At 45.8% G+C, this 20,332-nt stretch overlaps 1 protein-coding gene across 3 annotated transcripts in view; it reads right to left on the reverse strand.

The window, feature by feature from the left end:
* LOC149972850 (polyprenol dehydrogenase-like) overlaps positions 1–20,332 on the reverse strand; it is a 28,045-nt gene continuing 7,713 nt past the window's right edge. Inside the window, exons 2-5 of one of the 3 annotated variants that reach the window (XM_090215912.1) lie at positions 6,347–6,413; positions 5,094–5,160; positions 4,765–4,896; positions 1–4,219 (exon numbers count right to left, since the gene is read on the reverse strand). In XM_090215912.1, the coding sequence (XP_090072038.1) occupies positions 4,028–4,219; positions 4,765–4,845 (273 nt within the window). In that variant the 5' untranslated portion in view covers positions 4,846–4,896; positions 5,094–5,160; positions 6,347–6,413 and the 3' untranslated portion in view covers positions 1–4,027. Of the gene's footprint in view, positions 4,220–4,764; positions 4,953–5,093; positions 5,161–6,346; positions 6,414–20,332 lie in introns of all 3 variants that reach the window. The other 2 variants (XM_090215911.1, XR_016490610.1) reach the window with 2 other exon arrangements.

The raw sequence follows: 20,332 nt of genomic DNA on the forward strand, positions 1-20,332 counted from the left end.
TGGCACAATGAAATGTTTATTGAGGTTTTGGGTGGTAGAAAAGGAGGAGAACATCACAACCACATAAAAATACTCTTCATATTGACAAACACTGACCTCCATATTCACACTAACCATAATCTCCATATGACACAGTCTTCATAGTGAACAGAAGTCTTTCTCCTGCAGGTATAAGGTCTTCATACTTCTCAAACAGCAGACCACTGTTTATCAAAGGCTTTTACAGAAATATGACAATAACAAGACAAGACAGTTCAGTTTTACTACAGCTAAATTACATGGAAATTCTGTCGAATTCTACATTTGAGGGAGTTCAGGCACAGCAAAGCAAGAGATACGTTTTCAACCAAAATATATTTTGCACATTTTAAATCAACATGATCAATATCTTGTCTATTCTCCTGTAGCCCCCTCTGTATGTCAACAGTCTGGAATTCAATCAAACACATCATGGTGATGTTCATACAAACTTCTGCAAACACACACTTCTTATTTTGACATCTGGAATCATCTACATGTACCTATGATGGGATTCTCACAGCTGGGAAGTTGTGTTTTCAGAAACCAGAACCATTCTGTGATTCATTTGACCATGGACTGTAGGACTACTGTGTTTGATTGAGTGGAGCCCTGTGTGTTTTCCCATCCGACTGGGACAGAACCATTTAATACAAACCCTAAGGGTGTATTATATGGGCTGTGTACAAAATGGCACCCTATTGCAAAGTACTCTGTTGTCCCAATGAGGTATGTGGACCCTATACAGCAGATAACCTTGGTTTAGTCCATACTAACCTGACCCTACCCAGAATAATCAACCCAAAGTGCATGCAGTGTGACAGCTACACACTCACACACCTCTCTGGAAGACATGAACCTTGTGTTCAGTAGGGGGATTCCGACCGAGCTAAATGCGCGTAAATGGAACCTTATTCTCTTGTTATGCACTTTTCTCTTCACATTATTCTGACCTTGAATTTAAGCATGAAATATCATGCTATTCACCCACTATTCCTTTGGGGTGGAGATCAAAGAAAGGAAAGTGGGGTGGAGGTGTGTCTACAGATACGCTGTATGCTTGACTTAATTCCCTCATAATTCCACCACCTTTACGAGTGATGAAACCACGATTAAGGTCAAGAAACAACTTTATTTTTTCCAATCTAAATAACGCCATTCTCCATGCACTGTATTTAAAAAAAAGTGAGGTAAATGAGTAAATATAAATGACAATTGTTTTAGATCTATTTTACCTTATGATTGCTGAAAACAAATGTGAAACCAGTACTACAGTATGGCAGCAAACTGAAGCATATCAACATATCACCTTTTCCACGGTGCAGTTTATGAAATGCTGTCCTTATAACTTACAAGGATGACATTTGGAGACCCAAACTATAGGCCTCTATGAACGTATAGCGCCAAACCTACCAAGTTGATTTATGATGTCTAGAGTTTGAATTATATGCTCAGACTTTTCACTGTATTTTTTTACGATTTGTTTCATGTTAAATATTAGCCACTATTGGTAGCCACCGTCAGTTATACCCATATACATGTATAACTTTTACTTGTTTTCGTTTCCTTACATTTTGCATCATCACGTTTGTTGCGGTTTTTCCTGAACAATATTTCATGAATTGAACAATTAAATATATGGCAACTTTCAGAATGAATCAACAAATGTATTTAGTGCGTAAAGGATCTCCAAATATTATTTTATTATTCATAAATACTTTCCTAACCCTAAATAATACAAGAGTATTTTTTAATTTACCAATTGGTGCTGAAAAGGAGACAAATGAATTTAGGCCTACATAGCTTTCTACTATTGATCCCTAATATACTGACCCATTCTCTCCATATATTCTAGTGAACACATTTAAAAGAATGTCTTTAGATAAATGTACTGAAAACCCTATGAAAACACCACGAGAAATTCTGTTGGCCAGCAATTGAGAGGTTTTTCAGCAGTTTAAATATATTTATTCAGCGTGTGCAAGGGAACCACGCCTGCAAAGCCTGTTACACACCTTCATAAGGTAAGTCTGAAAGGCGTGCGTAAGAAAGGAGTACACTTCCTATGTTGGAATCAGCCCCTAGGAGACTGGAAGGGTAAAGTAAAGGAAGGTTTCACACAGAGTCTGTAGTTATCCCCTGTCCTGATATACTAGTCTCTGTGGGAATGTGTGTGTCATATAAAGGAAGCTAGTTTGATATAAGCCTGTAAATCAGAGCACTGTTGGTAGATAAATCACAGTGGGTATGGTTTGGCCATGAGCAGGGGAAGACTGGCTGGTCCGTTTTTAGCACATTGGGCTAACTTTGGTTTTTTGGGCAAAATTATCATTATCTGGCTAATAATGGCGGCCTCAATTAATAAAATGGGCCATTTTGTTTGAAACTCCAGGGCCAATTTCTGGTCCCAGTCCGCGCCTGGCCATGACAGTGTGACTTGATTGTTTCGATAAGTCTGTGCTTGGTTGCACAGGTGGTTATGTGTGTGTGTGTGTGTGTGCGTCTGTTTGTCTTTGTCTTCACTTTGCATAATTTCCACTGGGAAATCTACCTCCCACATGCACTGGGAGCAAGGGAAAATGAGGTAGCAGCAGCGATAGATGAAACACCACAGAGGAAGAATCTCTCTCACTCTCTGTCTCTCTTTCCCGCTCTCACCGCCACATTCATCCGTATTGGTTTCAGTTGTACAGCCGTCTTATTGATGCATACCAGTGGCGGATTTAGGTATAGGTGACATGGGCAGCCGCCCTTGGCGGCATCTTGCCAAGGGCGGCACGGGGCACCCACACAAAAAATGTAATGGTGACATTTGCGCGATCGGTTTTCTATCGCTCATTTGCACGTCACGTTAATGATATCATGTCACCGTGTGGGACTGTGGGTCAATTATCCTTGTCAGAGTGGCCGCTCTGATTCTAGTTTGTGAGCTAGGCAGGCTACTACCTGGGAAGGGTTCCCACTCAGAGGTACGAGATGGGAAGGGGGCGGGGGTAGGTTGACCTCAGGTCTCCCCACTGGAAGTCAGAGGTAGGGGGAGTGAGGGAGGGCGTGCTGAAGGGGGGGGTTCGCCCAGTGAGCCATACAAGCTAGAACTTCCACTGATGCATACAAACTGTAAGAAACACACAAACAGTGCACACTGAAAGACACACACACACATACATACTGTGCCCAGAAACACACACAGCAACATGATGTATTGAGAGAGGTGATATGTATGTATTGATAAAACATCACTCACCTCTAACAGCAACAAAGCCGGACAAACACCATGAAACAGTGTGTGACTCACAGCCCAGCAGGTAGGACACAATCTAAAAGCATTCATTCTCTCAGATGGTGTTGGCTCCCTGGGGAAGTAACCCACAGCGTTGGGGAAAATTCCACAAAATACCTTTTGCTTGCTTTCACAAGAACTGAAAATATCAGTTTCGGGCTGTGATTTACTGATGTTATTGCCATGCCGGCTTGTTCCTTGGTCCTGGACCATCCAGTCAGGCAGGGATCAGGATATGTTTCATAGACACAGGATGCTACTGACAAAATCACTCACACACACTGATAACTGATACGAACACATACACACACTGATGACACTTGTTTATGATTAAATCAAGTTTTCCCATGGAGGGAAGGTTCTTTCTGTTCTGATCTGTGCACCAACCGGCATAAGGTTGCTATACATTTTCAAGAGGTCACTATGAACACTCATAGCAGCACTATAAACACTCATAACACAGTGTATGTGGGTTCACAGTGCCTGAGGGAGAAGGTTGGTTCATTTTCATCAGCCCATTCATCTGAAGAGTATGCAACAGGTCTTACCGCTTCACTAACCAATCACAGTCCAGCCTTGGTCATCAGTCTTTATTCAATCACAGTCTGGCGGTGAGGAGATTGTGAAAACAAAGATAATGGCAGGATGACAGATGAAGTGTTGGGTCTCATCCATACAGTGTTTGTGTCAGGGTCATGGACTAAGAGCTCAGGGGTTAGAGGTCAGGGGTCATGGTTGTTGCTGCTCCTGCAAGCTCACTAGTCTGCAGCTAAAGTCCCAGAGGCCGAGCTGGAGCCTGGGGTTGTAGGTGTTTGGTGTTGGCATCTCTGTGTGTCCGTTGCTCCAGTAGCCCCCTCTCTCCCCTTCCAGAGACGGAGACAGAGCAGTGTAGAGGACCATAGACGCTCCCTGGGACGGGCTCTGGGGACACAACAAACACTGTCAGAATGTTACACACACACCATCCCATCCTCCAGACATTAACAGTGTCTCCAAGCCAAGTAATGATGTAAAAAATGCAACACATTCTAAAATAACCCCACTAAAATAAACAACCACTGCTTAGAAAGCAAACCATCAAATGTTTTACAACTTCATTTTCAGATGAAACACGTGTGTGTGTGTGTGTGTGTGTGTGTGTGTGTGTGTGTGTGTGTGTGTGTGTGTGTGTGTGTGTGTGTGTCTGTGTTTGAGAGTCATGGGATAATGATTTATGCATTCAGAATTTTCCCTCTTAGGGTTGACAAGTTCTCTCTCTCCGCCTAGCTTTGCCTATATACTGACTTAGTCAAATGCCACAGGACACATTTTAAGATACTTATTCTGTAATTAGCATCTTGAATAAATCATTCAGATTTCTTCTGAAAACTTTGACAGTAGTGTCAGTGATGCTCAAGTTAGTTTGGGGAATTATCACTTATGTCCTCTCTTTTTTTTTTTAGATACTGGATTAGTACCGTGTGTACCCTAAAGAGCAGGCGTGTGATGGCTGTCTGTGCAAGACGACCGGGGGGGAAGAGGTGGCGGTAGAACGACCTGTCGACCATCCCAGGGTCTACTGCACACGAGCTCACTGGGAACCCTCTTCTATTCAGCCTCTGTTGCAGGTGGGACAAAAATAAGAGCAGCGCCAGCTTGGGACGAATAATAATATCTAAAGAGAGAAACATGTTGAGAAAAGTGCGAGTGGGAAGAAATAAGGAGAGGTGGAGTGTGTTTATGTGTGTGTGCGTGTGCGTGCGAGTGCGCGTGTGCGCGTGTGCATATGAGTGTCATGTGCAGCAGTAGGCCCCACCTCTTCAATATCTTGATGAATTGCCTTACTGACAGCAAAGACGTCAAATCCAACTGCTCAAACACCACTGAGTACAGAAAACACGCACAGAGCAGTCACTTAAATACACTACACACTACACACACATATTTATTTATTTATTAGAAGGATGAAATCTCTTGAGATGCACCATCTAATTTTCAACAGTATATTCAACAGTATATACATATACTATACACACAAATAGATTGTCCTTTGGGCAGATCATCTGAGCACACACATAAACACTCACGCACACACACCCTTAAAAAAAAAAACATGTCAAATAGCTGTTTTCACATGTCGAGCTTTAATTTCACGTGAAACCATATTTTCACATGTATTACATTTTGAGTTCACACGTTAACACCACCATTTCACATATAAGGAGAATAACATGTTTTCACCTCACATGTAAATTGCCGTTTCATGTGTGAGAATCGGATATGCAGTTTCACGTGAAAATCTTTCACATGGGAAAATGTCATTGCAAATCCCATGTGAAAATCAATCACGTGATAAAATCTAATTTGCAGATTCATATGTGAAAAACTTTCACGTGATTGTTTTTCACATGTGAACTTGCGAATTCCACATGTGAAAGTGAGATTAACACATGTAAGAGTTTCACATGACACTGCAAATTAGATTTTTACATGTGATTGTTTTTTACACGTGAACTTGCAATTCCACACGTGAAAGTGAAAATCACATTTGCGGTGTCATATGTAAGAAAACTCCACATTTACTCCAATGTTTGTAAACAAAGTAATGTAAAAAAACAAAACAAAACAAAAACGTTATAGCCTAAAAACATGATTAAAACTATAATTTTGATATCATGGCTTGTCAGTCCTTGCATCCATAGTGTAGTCTATGGATTTGAGAGTGGTTGCATTTCTACAGCCTCATTGTCAGGCCCTGGCCATAGAGAGGCTTTTATTCTCTATTTTGGTTAGGCCAGGGTGTGACTAGAGTGGGCATTCTATGTTCATTTTCTATGTTTTGTATTTCTTTGTTTGGCCGGGTGTGGTTCTCAATCAGAGGCAGCTTGTCTATCGTTGTCTCTGATTAAGAACCATACTTAGGTAGCTTTTTCCCACATGGGTTTTGTGGGTAGTTGTTTTCTGTTTTGTGTCTTTCTGCACCAGACAGAACTGTTTTGGTTTTTGTTCATTCTCTTTGTTATTTTGGTTAATCAGTGTTCAGTTCCAATAATAAAGATGAACACGTACCACGCTGCACCTTGGTCCTCCACTCCTTCCAACAGCCGTTACACTCATCCCTCAGCTGTTTGCAGAACTGTGGTGGGGATAACACTTTGTTAATGTTTCAATGAAAGATTGCTGCTTTAAACACCTTTAATAGAGTCATAGTGTTATTATATGGTGCAATCCTCTAGAGTGAGTTACTTTTGTGCCATTAATACCAAGCAAAACAACTGAAGTCGGGAACAACATTCTTGGTATTGCAAACAAAAAGAATGATATTAAAAGCAAAACATAAACGCAAAAGTAATGATACGAAAACATGACGAGGAAATCATTAAAAGCGAGAGCCAATTACAGTGGCAAGAAAAAGTATGTAAACCCTTTGGAAATACCTGGATATCTGCATAAATTAGTCGTAAAATTGTATCTGATTGTCATCTAGGTCACAACGATAGACAAACACAGTCTGCTTCAACTAATCACACAAACAATTATACGATTTCGTGTCTTTATTGAACACACCGTGTAAACATTCACAGTGCTGGGTGGAAAAATTATGTGAAAACTTGGATTTCATAACTGGTTGACCCTCCTTTGGCAGCAATAACCCCGCAATAATATGTTGTCTTCTCAGACTATTCAAATCCCACCATCAATAAACAGCTTATGAAGCTCTATTAGCCGATAGATCACATATTGAAAACAAATAATCTGAACTGAAAACTCACACATATTTTGGAATTTCTATGCATCCTTGACAATTGCTAATCAATATCCAAAAACAGCACACATTTTTTTCTGCAAACCTGCACATGATCTTCTTCTCTCATTTGTGGCATCAATGTGGGGGGTTATGTCAGGGGAAATGGTGTTGCAGTAGTCTAGTGTGTGGTGAGGGTATAAACTGGGGAGTTTTGTGTTCATATTGCCCTAAAAAAGGGAACCGGACCGCGGAATTCAAGCGAACCGAACTCAGACCACCTCTCGAGATGGTGTGTTTGTGTGTGTTTGTGAGTGCATGCTCAGTAGTAGAGTTGGGACAAAATAAGTAGAGTGAACCGTGAATTATTCTACAGTACATAATGATATGGTTGGGACAGTAGTTTACAACATGATTGACATGATAGTTTAGTGTGTGACAGGCCTTAACAATTCCCATTACACAGGGTGCACAATGTGCAGGCTTTAGTTTCAACCCATCTCTAGCTAAATCTTGTCCACATGAATAGGTGCTGTGCAAGTAGCGTGCAGTTTGAACCCGCTTCAATATGCTTTGTGTTGTAGTCACGATAGACAAATATATACAGTACTAATCAAACGTTTGGACACACCTACTCATTCCAAGGTTTTTCTTTATTTTTACTATTTTCTACATTGTAAAATAATAGTGAATAGATAAAAAATATGAAATAGCACATATGGAATCATATAGTAACCATAAAAGTGTTAAACAAATCAACATATATTTTATATCTGAGATTCTTCAAAGTAGCCACTATGACATATTTGCACACTCCTGGAATTCTCTCAACCAGCTTCTTGAGGTAGTCACCAGGAATGCATTTCAATTAACAAGATTGCCTTTTTAAAAGTTAATCTGTGGAATTTCTTTCCTTCTTAGTTCATTTGAGCCAATCAGTTGTGTTGTGGCAAGGTAGGGTTGGTATCCAGAAGATAGCCCTATTTGGTAAATGACCGAGTCCATATTATGGCAAGAACAGCTCAAATAAGCAAAGAGAAACAACAGTCCATTACTTTAAGACACGAAGGTCATTCAATCCGGATGATTCCAAGAACAGTCGCAAAAACCATCAAGTGCTATGATGAAACTGGCTCTCATGAGGACTGCCACGTGAAAGGAAGAGTTACCTCTGCTGCATAAGATAAGTTAATTTGAGTTACCAGCCTCAGAAATTGCAGCCCAAATAAATGCTTCACAGAGTTCAAGTAACAGACACATCTCAACATCAACATTTCAGAGGAGACTGCATGAATCAGGCCTCCATGGTCAAATTGCTGCAAAGAAACCACTACTAAAGGACACCAATAAGAAGAAGAGACTTGCTTAGGTCAAGAAACATGAGCTGGTGACACTGATTTATTTAGAATTCAAGGCACACTTAACCAGCATGGCTACCACAGCATTCTGCAGCGATACACCATCCCATCTGGTTTGCGCTTAGTGGGACTATCATTTGTTTTCAACAGAACAATGACCCAACACACCTCCAGGCTGTGTAAGGGTTATTTGATCAAGAAGGAGAGTGATGGAGTGCTGCATCAGATGACCTGGCCTCCACAATCACCCGACCTCAACCCAATTGAGATGGTTTGGGATGAGTTGGACCACAGAGTAAAGGAAACGCAGTCAACAAGTGTTCAGCATATGTGGCAACTCCTTCAAACTATTGGAAAAGCATTCCAGGTGAAGCTGGTTGAGAGAACGCCAAGAGTGTGCAAAGGCGAAGGGTGGCTACTTTGAAGAATATAAAATCAAAAATATATTTGGATTTATTTAACACTTTTTTGGTTACTACATGATTCCATATATGTTATTTCATAGTTGTGATGTCTTCACTATTATTCTACAATTTAGAAAAAATTAAGAAAAACCCTTGAATGAGTAGGTGTGTAAGGGTTTTCCTGTGGTGAATTAGAGGCGGACCAAAATGCGGCGTGGTGGTTATTCATGTTTAATGAAAAAACGATAAACACGAACACTACAAAACAATAAACGTGGAAAACCAAAAACAGCCCTATCTGGTGCAAACACAGAGACAGGAACAATCACCCACAAACACACAGTGAAACCCAGGCTACCTAAGTATGATTCTCAATCAGAGACAACTAATGACACCTGCCTTTGATTGAGAACCATACTAGGCCGAAACATAGAAATACCCAAAACCTAGAAAAACAAACATAGACTGCCCACCCAACTCACGACCTGACCATACTAAATAAATACAAAACAAAGGAAATAAAGGTCAGAACGTGACAGTACCCCCCCCCCCCCCCCCCAAAGGTGCGGACTCCGGCCGCAAAACCTTAACCTATAGGGGAGGGTCTGGGTGGGCGTCTGTCCGCGGCGGCGGCTCTGGTGCTGGACGTGGCCCCCACTTCACCATAGTCTTAGTCTGACTTATTGTCCGCTTCCGTGGCCTCCTAACCATGGCGACCCATCTCAATGGACAGAGGGGCGGCAGCTCGGGACAGAGGGGCGGCAGCTCGGGACAGAGGGGCGGCAGCTCGGGACAGAGGGGCGGCTGCTCGGGACAGAGGGGCGGCTGCTCGGGACAGAGGGGCGGCTGCTCGGGACAGAGGGGCGGCTGCTCGGGACAGAGGGGCTCTGGCGCCTCAGGGCTGAGGGGCTCTGGCGCCTCAGGGCTGACTGGCGGCACTGGCGGCCCCTGGTGGCCCCTGGCTGACTGGCGGCCCCTGGCTGACTGGCGGCACTGGCGGCCCCTGGCTGACTGGCGGCACTGGCGGCCCCTGGCGGCACTGGCGGCACTGGCGGCCCCTGGCTGACTGGCGGCACTGGCGGCCCCTGGCTGACTGGCGGCAATGGCGGCCCCTGGCAGCACTGGCGGCACTGGCGGCACTGGCGGCCCCTGGCTGACTGGCGGCACTGGCGGCCCCTGGCTGACTGGCGGCCCCTGGCTGACTGGCGGCCCCTGGCGGCCCCTGGCTGACTGGCGGCACTGGCGGCCCCTGGCTGACTGGCGGCACTGGCGGCCCCTGGCTGACTGGCGGCACTGGCGGCTCCTGGCAGGCTGGCGGCACTGGCGGCGCTGGGCAGACTGGCGGCACTGGACTGACGGGCGGCTCAGGCGGCGCTGGGCAGACGGGCGGCTCAGGCGGCGCTGGGCAGACGGGCGGCTCAGGCGGCGCTGGGCAGACGGGCGGCTCAGGCGGCGCTGGGCAGACGGGCGGCTCAGGCGGCGCTGGGCAGACGGGCGGCTCAGGCGGCGCTGGGCAGACGGGCGGCTCAGGTGGCGCTGGGCAGACGGGTGGCTCAGGCGGCGCTGGGCAGACGGGCGGCACTGGCGGCACTGGCGGCACTGGCGGCCCCTGGCTGACTGGCGGCACTGGCGGCCCCTGGCTGACTGGCGGCCCCTGGCTGACTGGCGGCACTGGCGGCCCCTGGCTGACTGGCGGCACTGGCGGCCCCTGGCTGACTGGCGGCACTGGCGGCACTGGCGGCTCCTGGCAGGCTGGCGGCACTGGCGGCGCTGGGCAGACTGGCGGCACTGGACTGACGGGCGGCTCAGGCGGCGCTGGGCAGACGGGCGGCTCAGGCGGCGCTGGGCAGACGGGCGGCTCAGGCGGCGCTGGGCAGACGGGCGGCTCAGACGGCGCTGGGCAGATGGGCGGCTCAGGCGGCGCTGGGCAGACGGGTGGCTCAGGCGGCGCTGGGCAGACGGGTGGCTCAGGCGGCACTGGGCAGACGGGTGGCTCAGGCGGCGCTGGGCAGACGGGTGGCTCAGATGGCGCTGCGCAGACGGGAAGCTCCGGCAACGCTGGAGAGGAAGGCTCTGGCAGCGCTGGACTAAGGAGCTCTGGCGCCTCTGGAATGAGGGGCTCTTGCGCCTCTGGAATGAGGGGCGGGAGCTCTGGCAGCGCCGAACAGGCGGGAGACTCCGGCAGCACTGGAGAGGAGGAAGGCTCCGGCAGCGCTGGACAGGAGGAAGGCTCCGGCAACGCTGGAGAGGAGGGAGCCCCTGTAAGGATGGTCCGGAGAGACAGCCTGGTGCGGGGGGCTGCCACCGGAGGGCTGGTGCGTGGAGGTAGTGACGGATAGACCGGGCCGTGCAGGCGCACTGGAGCTCTTGAGCACCGAGCCTGCCCAACCTTACCAGGTTGAATGCTCCCGGTCGTCCTGCGAGTGCGGCGAGGTGGAATAGCCCGCACTGGGCTATGCAGGCGAACCGGGGACACCATGCGCAAGGCTGGTGCCATGTAAGCCGGCCCAAGGAGACGCACTGGGGACCAGATGCGTAGAGCCGGCTTCATGGCACTTGGCTCAATGCTCACTCTAGCCCGGCCGATACGCGGAGCTGGTATGTACCGCACCGGGCTATGCACCCGCACTGGGGACACCATGTGCTCCACAGCATAACACGGTGCCTGCCCGGTCTCTCTCGCCCCCCGGTAAGCACAGGAAGTTGGCGCAGGTCTCCTACCTGGCTTCGCCACACTTCCTGTGTGCCTCCCCCAAGAAATGTTTGGGGCTGACTCTCGGGCTTCCATCCGCTCTGCCGTGCTAGCTCCTCATAATGCCGCCTCTCTGCTTTAGCTGCCTCCAGCTCGGCTTTGGGGCGGCAATATTCCCCTGGCTCTGCCCAGGGTCCTTTCCCGTCTAGAATGTCCTCCCAAGTCCATTTCTCCAAGTAGTGCAGCCTCTCCCACTGCTGCTGCTGCTGCTCCTGCTGCTGCTGCCTCTGTTCCTTCTCCTGCTGCTGCTTTTGCCGTTGCCCGTTACCACGCCGCTTGGTCCTGTTGTGGTGGGTGATTCTGTAAGGGTTTTCCAGTGGTGAATTAGAGGCGGACCAAAGCGCAGCGTGGTTGTTTTGATTCGTGTTTTAATCAATCACTTCACATGAACAAACTAACAAAAACAAGAAATGTGAAAACTCAAAACAGTCCTATCTGGTGCAAACACAGAGACAGGAACAATCACCCACAAACACACAGTGAAACCCAGGCTACCTAAGTATGATTCTCAATCAGAGACAACTAATGACACCTGCCTCTGATTAAGAACCATACTAGGCCGAAACATAGAAATACCCCAAAACATAGAAAAACAAACATAGACTGCCCACCCAACTCACGCCCTGACCATACCAAATAAATACAAAACAAAGGAAATAAAGGTCAGAACGTGACAAGGTGTGTCAATTTTCTTTACTGGTACTATATATATAGTGCCTTGCGAAAGTATTCGGCCCCCTTGACCTTTTGCCACATTTCAGGCTTCAAACATAAAGATATAAAACTGTATTTTTTTGTGAAGAATCAAAAACAAGTGGGGCACAATCATGAAGTGGAACGACATTTATTGGATATTTCAAACTTTTTTAACAAATCAAAAACTGAAAAATTGGGCGTGCAAAATTATTCAGCCCCCTTAAGTTAATACTTTGTAGCGCCACCTTTTGATGCGATTACAGCTGTAAGTCGCTTGGGGTATGTCTCTATCAGTTTTGCACATCGAGAGACTGAAATTTTTTCCCATTCCTCCTTGCAAAACAGCTCGAGCTCAGTGAGGTTGGATGGAGAGCATTTGTGAACAGCAGTTTTCAGTTCTTTCCACAGATTCTCGATTGGATTCAGGTCTGGACTTTGACTTGGCCATTCTAACACCCGGATATGTTTATTTTTGAACCATTCCATTGTAGATTTTGCTTTATGTTTTGGATCATTGTCTTGTTGGAAGACAAATCTCCGTCCCAGTCTCAGGTCTTTTGCAGACTCCATCAGGTTTTCTTCCAGAATGGCCCTGTATTTGGCTCCATCCATCTTCCCATCAATTTTAACCATCTTCCTTGTCCCTGCTGAAGAAAAGCAGGCCCAAACCATGATGCTGCCACCACCATGTTTGACAGTGGGGATGGTGTGTTCAGCTGTGTTGCTTTTACGCCAAACATAACGTTTTGCATTGTTGCCAAAAAGTTCAATTTTCGTTTCATCTGACCAGAGCACCTTCTTCCACATGTTTGGTGTGTCTCCCAGGTGGCTTGTGGCAAACTTTAAACAACACTTTTTATGGATATCTTTAAGAAATGGCTTTCTTCTTGCCACTCTTCCATATTGGCCAGATTTGTGCAATATACGACTGATTGTTGTCCTATGGACAGAGTCTCCCACCTCAGCTGTAGATCTCTGCAGTTCATCCAGAGTGATCATGGGCCTCTTGGCTGCATCTCTGATCAGTCTTCTCCTTGTATGAGCTGAAAGTTTAGAGGGACGGCCAGGTCTTGGTAGATTTGCAGTGGTCTGATACTCCTTCCATTTCAATGTTATCGCTTGCACAGTGCTCCTTGGGATGTTTAAAGCTTGGGAAATATTTTTGTATCCAAATCCGGCTTTAAACTTCTTCACAACAGTATCTCGGACCTGCCTGGTGTGTTCCTTGTTCTTCATGATGCTCTCTGCGCTTTTAACGGACCTCTGAGTCTATCACAGTGCAGGTGCATTTATACGGAGACTTGATTACACACAGGTGGATTGTAGGATTGTATTTATCATCATTAGTCATTTAGGTCAACATTGGATCATTCAGAGATCCTCACTGAACTTCTGGAGAGAGTTTGCTGCACTGAAAGTAAAGGGGCTGAATAATTTTGCACGCCCAATTTTTCAGTTTTTGATTTGTTAAAAAAGTTTGAAATATCCAATAAATGTCGTTCCACTTCATGATTGTGTCCCACTTGTTGTTGATTCTTCACAAAAAAAATACAGTTTTATATCTTTATGTTTGAAGCCTGAAATGTGGCAAAAGGTCGCAAAGTTCAAGGGGGCCGAATACTTTCGCAAGGCACTGTAGTTAAGCAAACTTTTCTATGCATGTTGTTAACCAGCACCTCAAGAACAAGATCCTAAGTAACAATTGATTGCAGTTCCCTGTGTAACATTAATATGAGTAACATCACTGCCTGGTATGGCAACTGCTCAGCATCTGACCGTAAGGTGCTACAGATGTTAATGCGTACGGCCCAATACATCAATGGGGCCAAGCTTCCTGCCATCCAGTCCTACATACTAGGCGGTGTCAGAGGAAGGCCCAAAGAAGTGCCAAAGACTCCAGTCACCTAAGTCATAGACTGTTGAACAACTAATCAAATGGTCACCCGGACTATTTGCATTGACACCCCTCCCATTAGTTTTTACAGTGCCGCTACTCACTGTTTATTATCTAAGCACAGTCACTTTACCCCTACCTACTGTACATGTAAAATGACCTCAACTAACCTGTACCCTGCACATTGATTCGGTACTGGTACCCCCTGTATATAGCCTCATTATTGTTATTCTATTGTGTTATTTGATTACATTGTTTAAATGTTTTCTTTTCTTTTCTTTTGTAAACATTTTCTTAACTCTATTTTATTAAAACGGCATTGTCGGTTAAGTGCTTGTAAGTAAGCAGTTCACGGTAAGATCTACCTGTTGTATTCGGCGCATGTGACAAATAAAATGTGATTTGATCAATATTGCTACATGTTCTCTTTTTTTTTTTTTTACAAGAAAGGTTTAATGTCTCTGAATGTCCATTACATTATGTTTTTATATTAGTTACGTTCACACAAGGTCTTTCAGGTGAATAGGTCTTCGGATGGCCCTACCAGGCCTTGTGTGGGGAGTGTTGATTACATCAAGAGGTGTTTGACCTGAGATGTTTGGATCTTATTGTTGAGGTGCAGCGTCCACCTCTAGGTTGTGTTCTGCACCCTGCTGGGCATCAGCTGGTGCTCTGTTTACTGGCTATGTGCCAGGCTCCTCAACAGTGAGGAAATCCTCTATTTCTCTGCTCTTCCTCAGGCGTTTCCTGTTTCTCCTGAAGACTTGTCCCTGTCCTGTCTTCACCTCGTAGGACCTTTGTGCCACAGGTCTGACTACTGTGGCTCTCTGCCACCACTGTTTCTGTCCTGTGAGTGGTTGAACTCTCACCCTGTCATCTTGTTGCAGCACTGTTAGTTCCTTAGCAGAGGTGTCGTAGTGCTTTGCCTGTCTCTGCTGTCTTTCTTTGAACTTCTCCTGCTGACAGTTTGTCATCACCGGTCTAAGTAGATTTTCACTCATTACCAGTAGTGTCTTTGTATCTCTCCCCATGAGCGCCATTACAGGCCTGCTGTATGTTCCTTGTGATGGGTATTTCTGTGATCCAACATGGGCAGGTATGGGTCAGTGCTCTCTTTCCTTTTGCCATTAGTCTTTTGGCTATTTTCACAGTCAATTCCACTTTCTCATTACTTTGCGTGTATTCTGGAGATTGTGTTTTGTGGTTAAAGTCGCAAGCCTTGCTGAAAGAGTACTGGGGGCCATTGTCTGAGTAAAGGATGTCACGTATCCCATAGCGTGCAAAGTGTGTTTTAGGTTTTGGAATGACCTTTTTCGACTGTGTTTTCTCCAAATGGTCCACTTCCCAAAAGTTTGAGAGGTATTCAACTGTGACCATGTAGTCTCTGTCGTTGAAGTGGAACAGGTCGATCCCTATCTTTTCCCCAGGGAGCTTTGGTGCTTCGTGTGGCCTCAGCATCTCTTTCTGCTGCTTCACACCCCATGCAGTGCAGGTGCTACATTGTTCCATTCATGCCTGGCCAGTAGACACACTTGCGAGCTCTTCTCAGACATCCCTCAATTCCTGTGTGAGGAATGGATTCTCTGCATTGTCTCTGACCTGAGGGCAGCAGGCACAAGGACTCGTTCACCTCTGAAGATAACAACATTTTGCACACTCGGCTCATCTCTGGGAATTTTTGGAACCTCTTCATGCCAAACACCACTGAAAACAGCTCCTTCTCTATCTGTGCATACCCTTTTTCAGTCGGTCAGGGCTCTGCTGGCATATACTATTGGTTGTCCTCCCTGCATCAAGGCTGCTCCTAACCCACTGTCTGAAGCATCACATTGTAGTACAAGCTGTTCTGTTGGGTTGTAGCATTTCAGCACAGGGGTCTGTGCAATGGTATCCCTGATTTTCTTGAAAGCCAGCTTGTGTCTCTCTGACCACTCCCACAGTGAGTCCTTATGTGTTAGCTGCAGCAGTGGCTCACAGATCTCCATGGCGTGGCTGCAGAACTTGGCTAGGTAGTGTACCATGCTCAGGAAGCGCTGCACCCCCTGCACATCTGTAGGCCTAGGCATCTGTCTGATGGCTGTCACTTTTCCTGGGTCCACTTTCAACCCCTCTGATGTTAGCAGGGGGGCAATGTAGGGCACTTCCTTCAGCCTGAGCTGCAGCTTCTCCGGATTCAGCTTGATATTGAGCTTCCTGCATCTGTCCAGGAGCATTCTCAGGTTCTTGTCATGGTCTAGAGTCGCTGCTTCATCGTTGTTTCCTTCTCCCACAATCAGGATGTCATCTGCAATGATTTTGACTCCTGGAAGACCTTACATTGCCTGGTTCAACTTCCTCTGAAACATTTCTGGGGCTAGATTGATTTCCATTGTTATGCGCAGCCAATTGTAGCGTCCCATGGGAGAAGAGAACGTGGTGAGATAGCTGGATTCATACTCCAGTTCCACATGCCAAAATCAGTTTTTCACATCACAAACAGAGAACAAAGGTGCTCTGTTCAGGTCTGGCAGCACATCTTCAATAGTGGGAAGTGGGTAATGGCTCCTCTAGAGCGCCTAGAGAGGTTTTAGATCAATATACACTCTTAGTTTTTCAGATGGTTTCTGCACTACAATCAGGCTGCTAATCCAATCTGTGCTTTTCTCAACTGATTTGATCATCCTTCTTTTCTCTAGACCAACAAGCTCCTCTTCGGGTGGTTTATATAGTGCTGCTGGCACTCTTCTCTTTGGCAGCTGGACAGGCCTCACTCGCTCATCCATTTCCAGCTTCAGTTTGCCGGGTAAGCAGCCGTCTCCCTGGAATACATCAGCATAATCCTATTTTATTTGCTCTTTATTCCAGGATCCTGTTGTTTTCTCGATGGCCAGGATGTTGTGATGCTGCACTGTAATCAACTCTATTGTATGGATAGCCTTAATGCCTAGAATGGGCATGTGCACGTTATTGTTGACTACGATGAACTCAACTCTGTAGGTTTTCTTATTACGTGGATTGATCACTGTAAGTGTACACTTCCCCAGAGTACTCTTGTTATACATCACCAATACCTGCCTGCAGGGCTATAGGGGACTGTCTTTTGTGAGGTTTGCAGGGATAACATTACAACTAGCACCACAATCTTGCTGAAATCTGACTTACTTTTGTCGACCAGCATGGTTGTTAAGAGAGCTGCATTGGGGTCTGAGGTTTTCTCCTGAACCACATTGATGCTCTCTGACTTTGGCCCTAGTGTGATGCAGAGAACATCCTCACCGCTATCTGAGTCAGCTGACACATTTTCCATTGCCAGGACTCTGTTTCTCTTGCATTTTTGTAAACTGTAGAGATTGTTTTATCACAGAATTTATGCATATGCAGGGCATTTTTCATTTTTTCTCATGTGTCTGTCCACAGTATCTGCATTGTATAATGCTCTGTCCCTCTGTAGGGTCTCCTCTCCTTCTGTCCCTCTGTAGGGTCTCCTCTCCCTCTTGGTCCCTCTGTAGAGTCTCCTCTCCCTCTCGGTCTCTCTGTAGGGTCTCCTCTCCCTCTCGGTCCCTCTGTAGGGTCTCCTCTCCCTCTCGGTCCCTCTGTAGGGTCTCCTCTCCCTCTGTCTCTCTGTAGGTTCTCCTCTCCCTCTGTCCCTCTGTAGGGTCTCCTCTCCCTCTGTCCCTCTGTAGGGTCTCCTCTCCCTCTTGGTCCGTCTGTAGGGTCTCCTCTCCCTCTCGGTCCCTCTGTAGGGTCTCCTCTCCCTCTGTCCCTCTGTAGGGTCTTCTCTCCCTCTCGGTCCCTCTGTAGGGTCTCCTCTCCCTCTGTCCCTCTGTAGGGTCTCCTCTCCCTCTCGGTCCCTCTATAGGGTCTCCTCTCCCTCTCGGTCCCTCTGTAGGGTCTCCTCTCCCTCCTGGTCCCTCTGTAGGGTCTCCTCTCCCTCTGTCCCTCTGTAGGGTCTCCTCTCCCTCTCGGTCCCTCTGTAGGGTCTCCTCTCCCTCTGTCCCTCTGTAGGGTCTCCTCTCCCTCTTGGTCCGTCTGTAGGGTCTCCTCTCCCTCTGTCCCTCTGTAGGGTCTCCTCTCCCTCTGTCCCTCTGTAGGGTCTCCTCTCCCTCTTGGTCCGTCTGTAGGGTCTCCTCTCCCTCTGTCCCTCTGTAGGGTCTCCTCTCCCTCTGTCCCTCTGTAGGGTCTCCTCTCCCTCTCGGTCCCTCTGTAGGGTCTCCTCTCCCTCTGTCCCTCTGTAGGGTCTCCTCTCCCTCTCGGCCCCTCTGTAGGGTCTCCTCTCCCTCTCGGGCTCTCTGTGTGTTACTGCATGCACTGCTACAGGGCCCTACACATTTATGACTTTAGCTCTCTGTCTGGACAGTTCTGCAGCTCTTCCAATCTGCATGCATTTCTCTAAGCTGAGATCAGTCTCTCTGAGTAAGTGCTCTCTTAAGTGTGGGTCACACGTGCCACACACAATCCTGTCCCTGATAAGAGAGTCTGTGATTACTCCAAAGTTGCAGGTGGCCACTAGAGTACTCAATTCAGTGAGATATTTGTCTAAACTCTCATCTTGGCCATGACTGCGCATGAACAAATTAGATCTCCCAATTGTTTTCATTTTTCTTGGGATCACAAAATGCATCCAGTGCTGTAATTACTCCTCAACAAAGAGAAAGTATTTTGTATAGCCCACACAGCGGGTCTCACAAATCTCTCTGCTTTTTCCCCAATGAGATAATACAGTAGCTTCACTTTGTAGTCATCAGGTTTTTCTCCCATTGTAAGAGCCATGTACAAATTTAATTCCTCTATTCATCTTTTCTAGGTAAGTGCTAAATTGCAATCATCAGTATTTTTTCCCCTGGAGGTTTCAGTGCATTTTCCATAGCAATTTATTTGTGGAATGAAATGTTAGCTACTTACGAATCTGCTTCTGTCCCATAGCCAGTTAGCTTTAGCATCACTCACTATAGCCAGCTAGCGTTGACGTTCGGCTCGATGACTAGCTTGTAAACGCGGCACTTGTCCAAACTATTATTTACTATTTTACACCTAGGATTACTATACATAACTTTAACCCATTTTATAAGAGATTCTCCAACATTAAAATATTCCAGGCATTTATATATATTCTACATTGTAGAATAATAGTGAATAACTTAAAACTAGGAAATAACACATAAGGAATCATGTAGTAACCAAAAAAGTGTTGCACAAATCAAAATATATTTTAGATGTTAGATTCTTTAGAGTAGCCACCGTTTGCCTTGATGAAAGCTTTGCACAATCTTGCAAAGTATGCCATTCCATAAGTGCAGCATTTATTTTTCAACTTGAATCAATGAGCCCAATCAGTCCTCCATGACAACAAAATCATAAACAACAGAGTAGGGCTGGCTAATAAGTCCTTAATTTTGGGGTTATGCTCAGGTAGAACAATTTGGCTAATCTATACTTTCATATTTCCAAGTCCTATTCTTGAAGATCAAGGGGTATAACATTTATTGAAATGACTGGAATTCTGATAGACTTTGGTTTTTAATATAAAGATATAATTTAATTGTATTATTATATGTAGTAGAAAGTGATGGGTTAGAAGAAGTCTATATAACCAACTCATAAATTAAAATGTAACATCCATATACGGCCACTATGTAAACTTTAACATTGATTTATCCTTCAATAGATGTCTTTCTAATCTAAAAGTAAAGGAATTGAATCAGATTACGTTACTGAGTTTGGGTAATCCAAAAGTTACGTTACTGATTACAATTTTATACAGGTAACTTGTAACTGTAATGGATTACATTTAGAAAGTAACATACCCAACCCTTCTCCACTGGTATGCCATTCAGCCCTGGAGTTTTCCCAGACTTAAAGGCTTTAATTGCACCAAGAAGTTCCTCCTATGTAAGACGTAACCTGTGTGGGTGTATTTTATTTATTAGGATCCACATTAGCGAAAATAGACATTACAGACAAAATACTTTACAATTTACATACATTGAGAAAGAGAGAGAGAGAGAGAGTGTGAGTGAGTGAGTGAGTGAGTGAATGAGTGGGCTTCTAGGTTGAGGGTCAGTGAGGTGGCCCACCCCTCTGTATTGGAAATCGCATCTCACGCATGACTGTGGGATTATTTAGGATGATGGGACAGTATTGTGACAGCTTCGCGGGCGTGTACACACACACTATTGCATACACACACTATCGCATACACACATGCACACATGAATACATACACAACC

This window comes from Oncorhynchus mykiss, chromosome 22 (assembly GCF_057628025.1).
Source record: "Oncorhynchus mykiss isolate SJ-2025 chromosome 22, ASM5762802v1, whole genome shotgun sequence".
In the NCBI taxonomy this organism is placed as follows: Eukaryota; Metazoa; Chordata; class Actinopteri; order Salmoniformes; family Salmonidae; genus Oncorhynchus; species Oncorhynchus mykiss.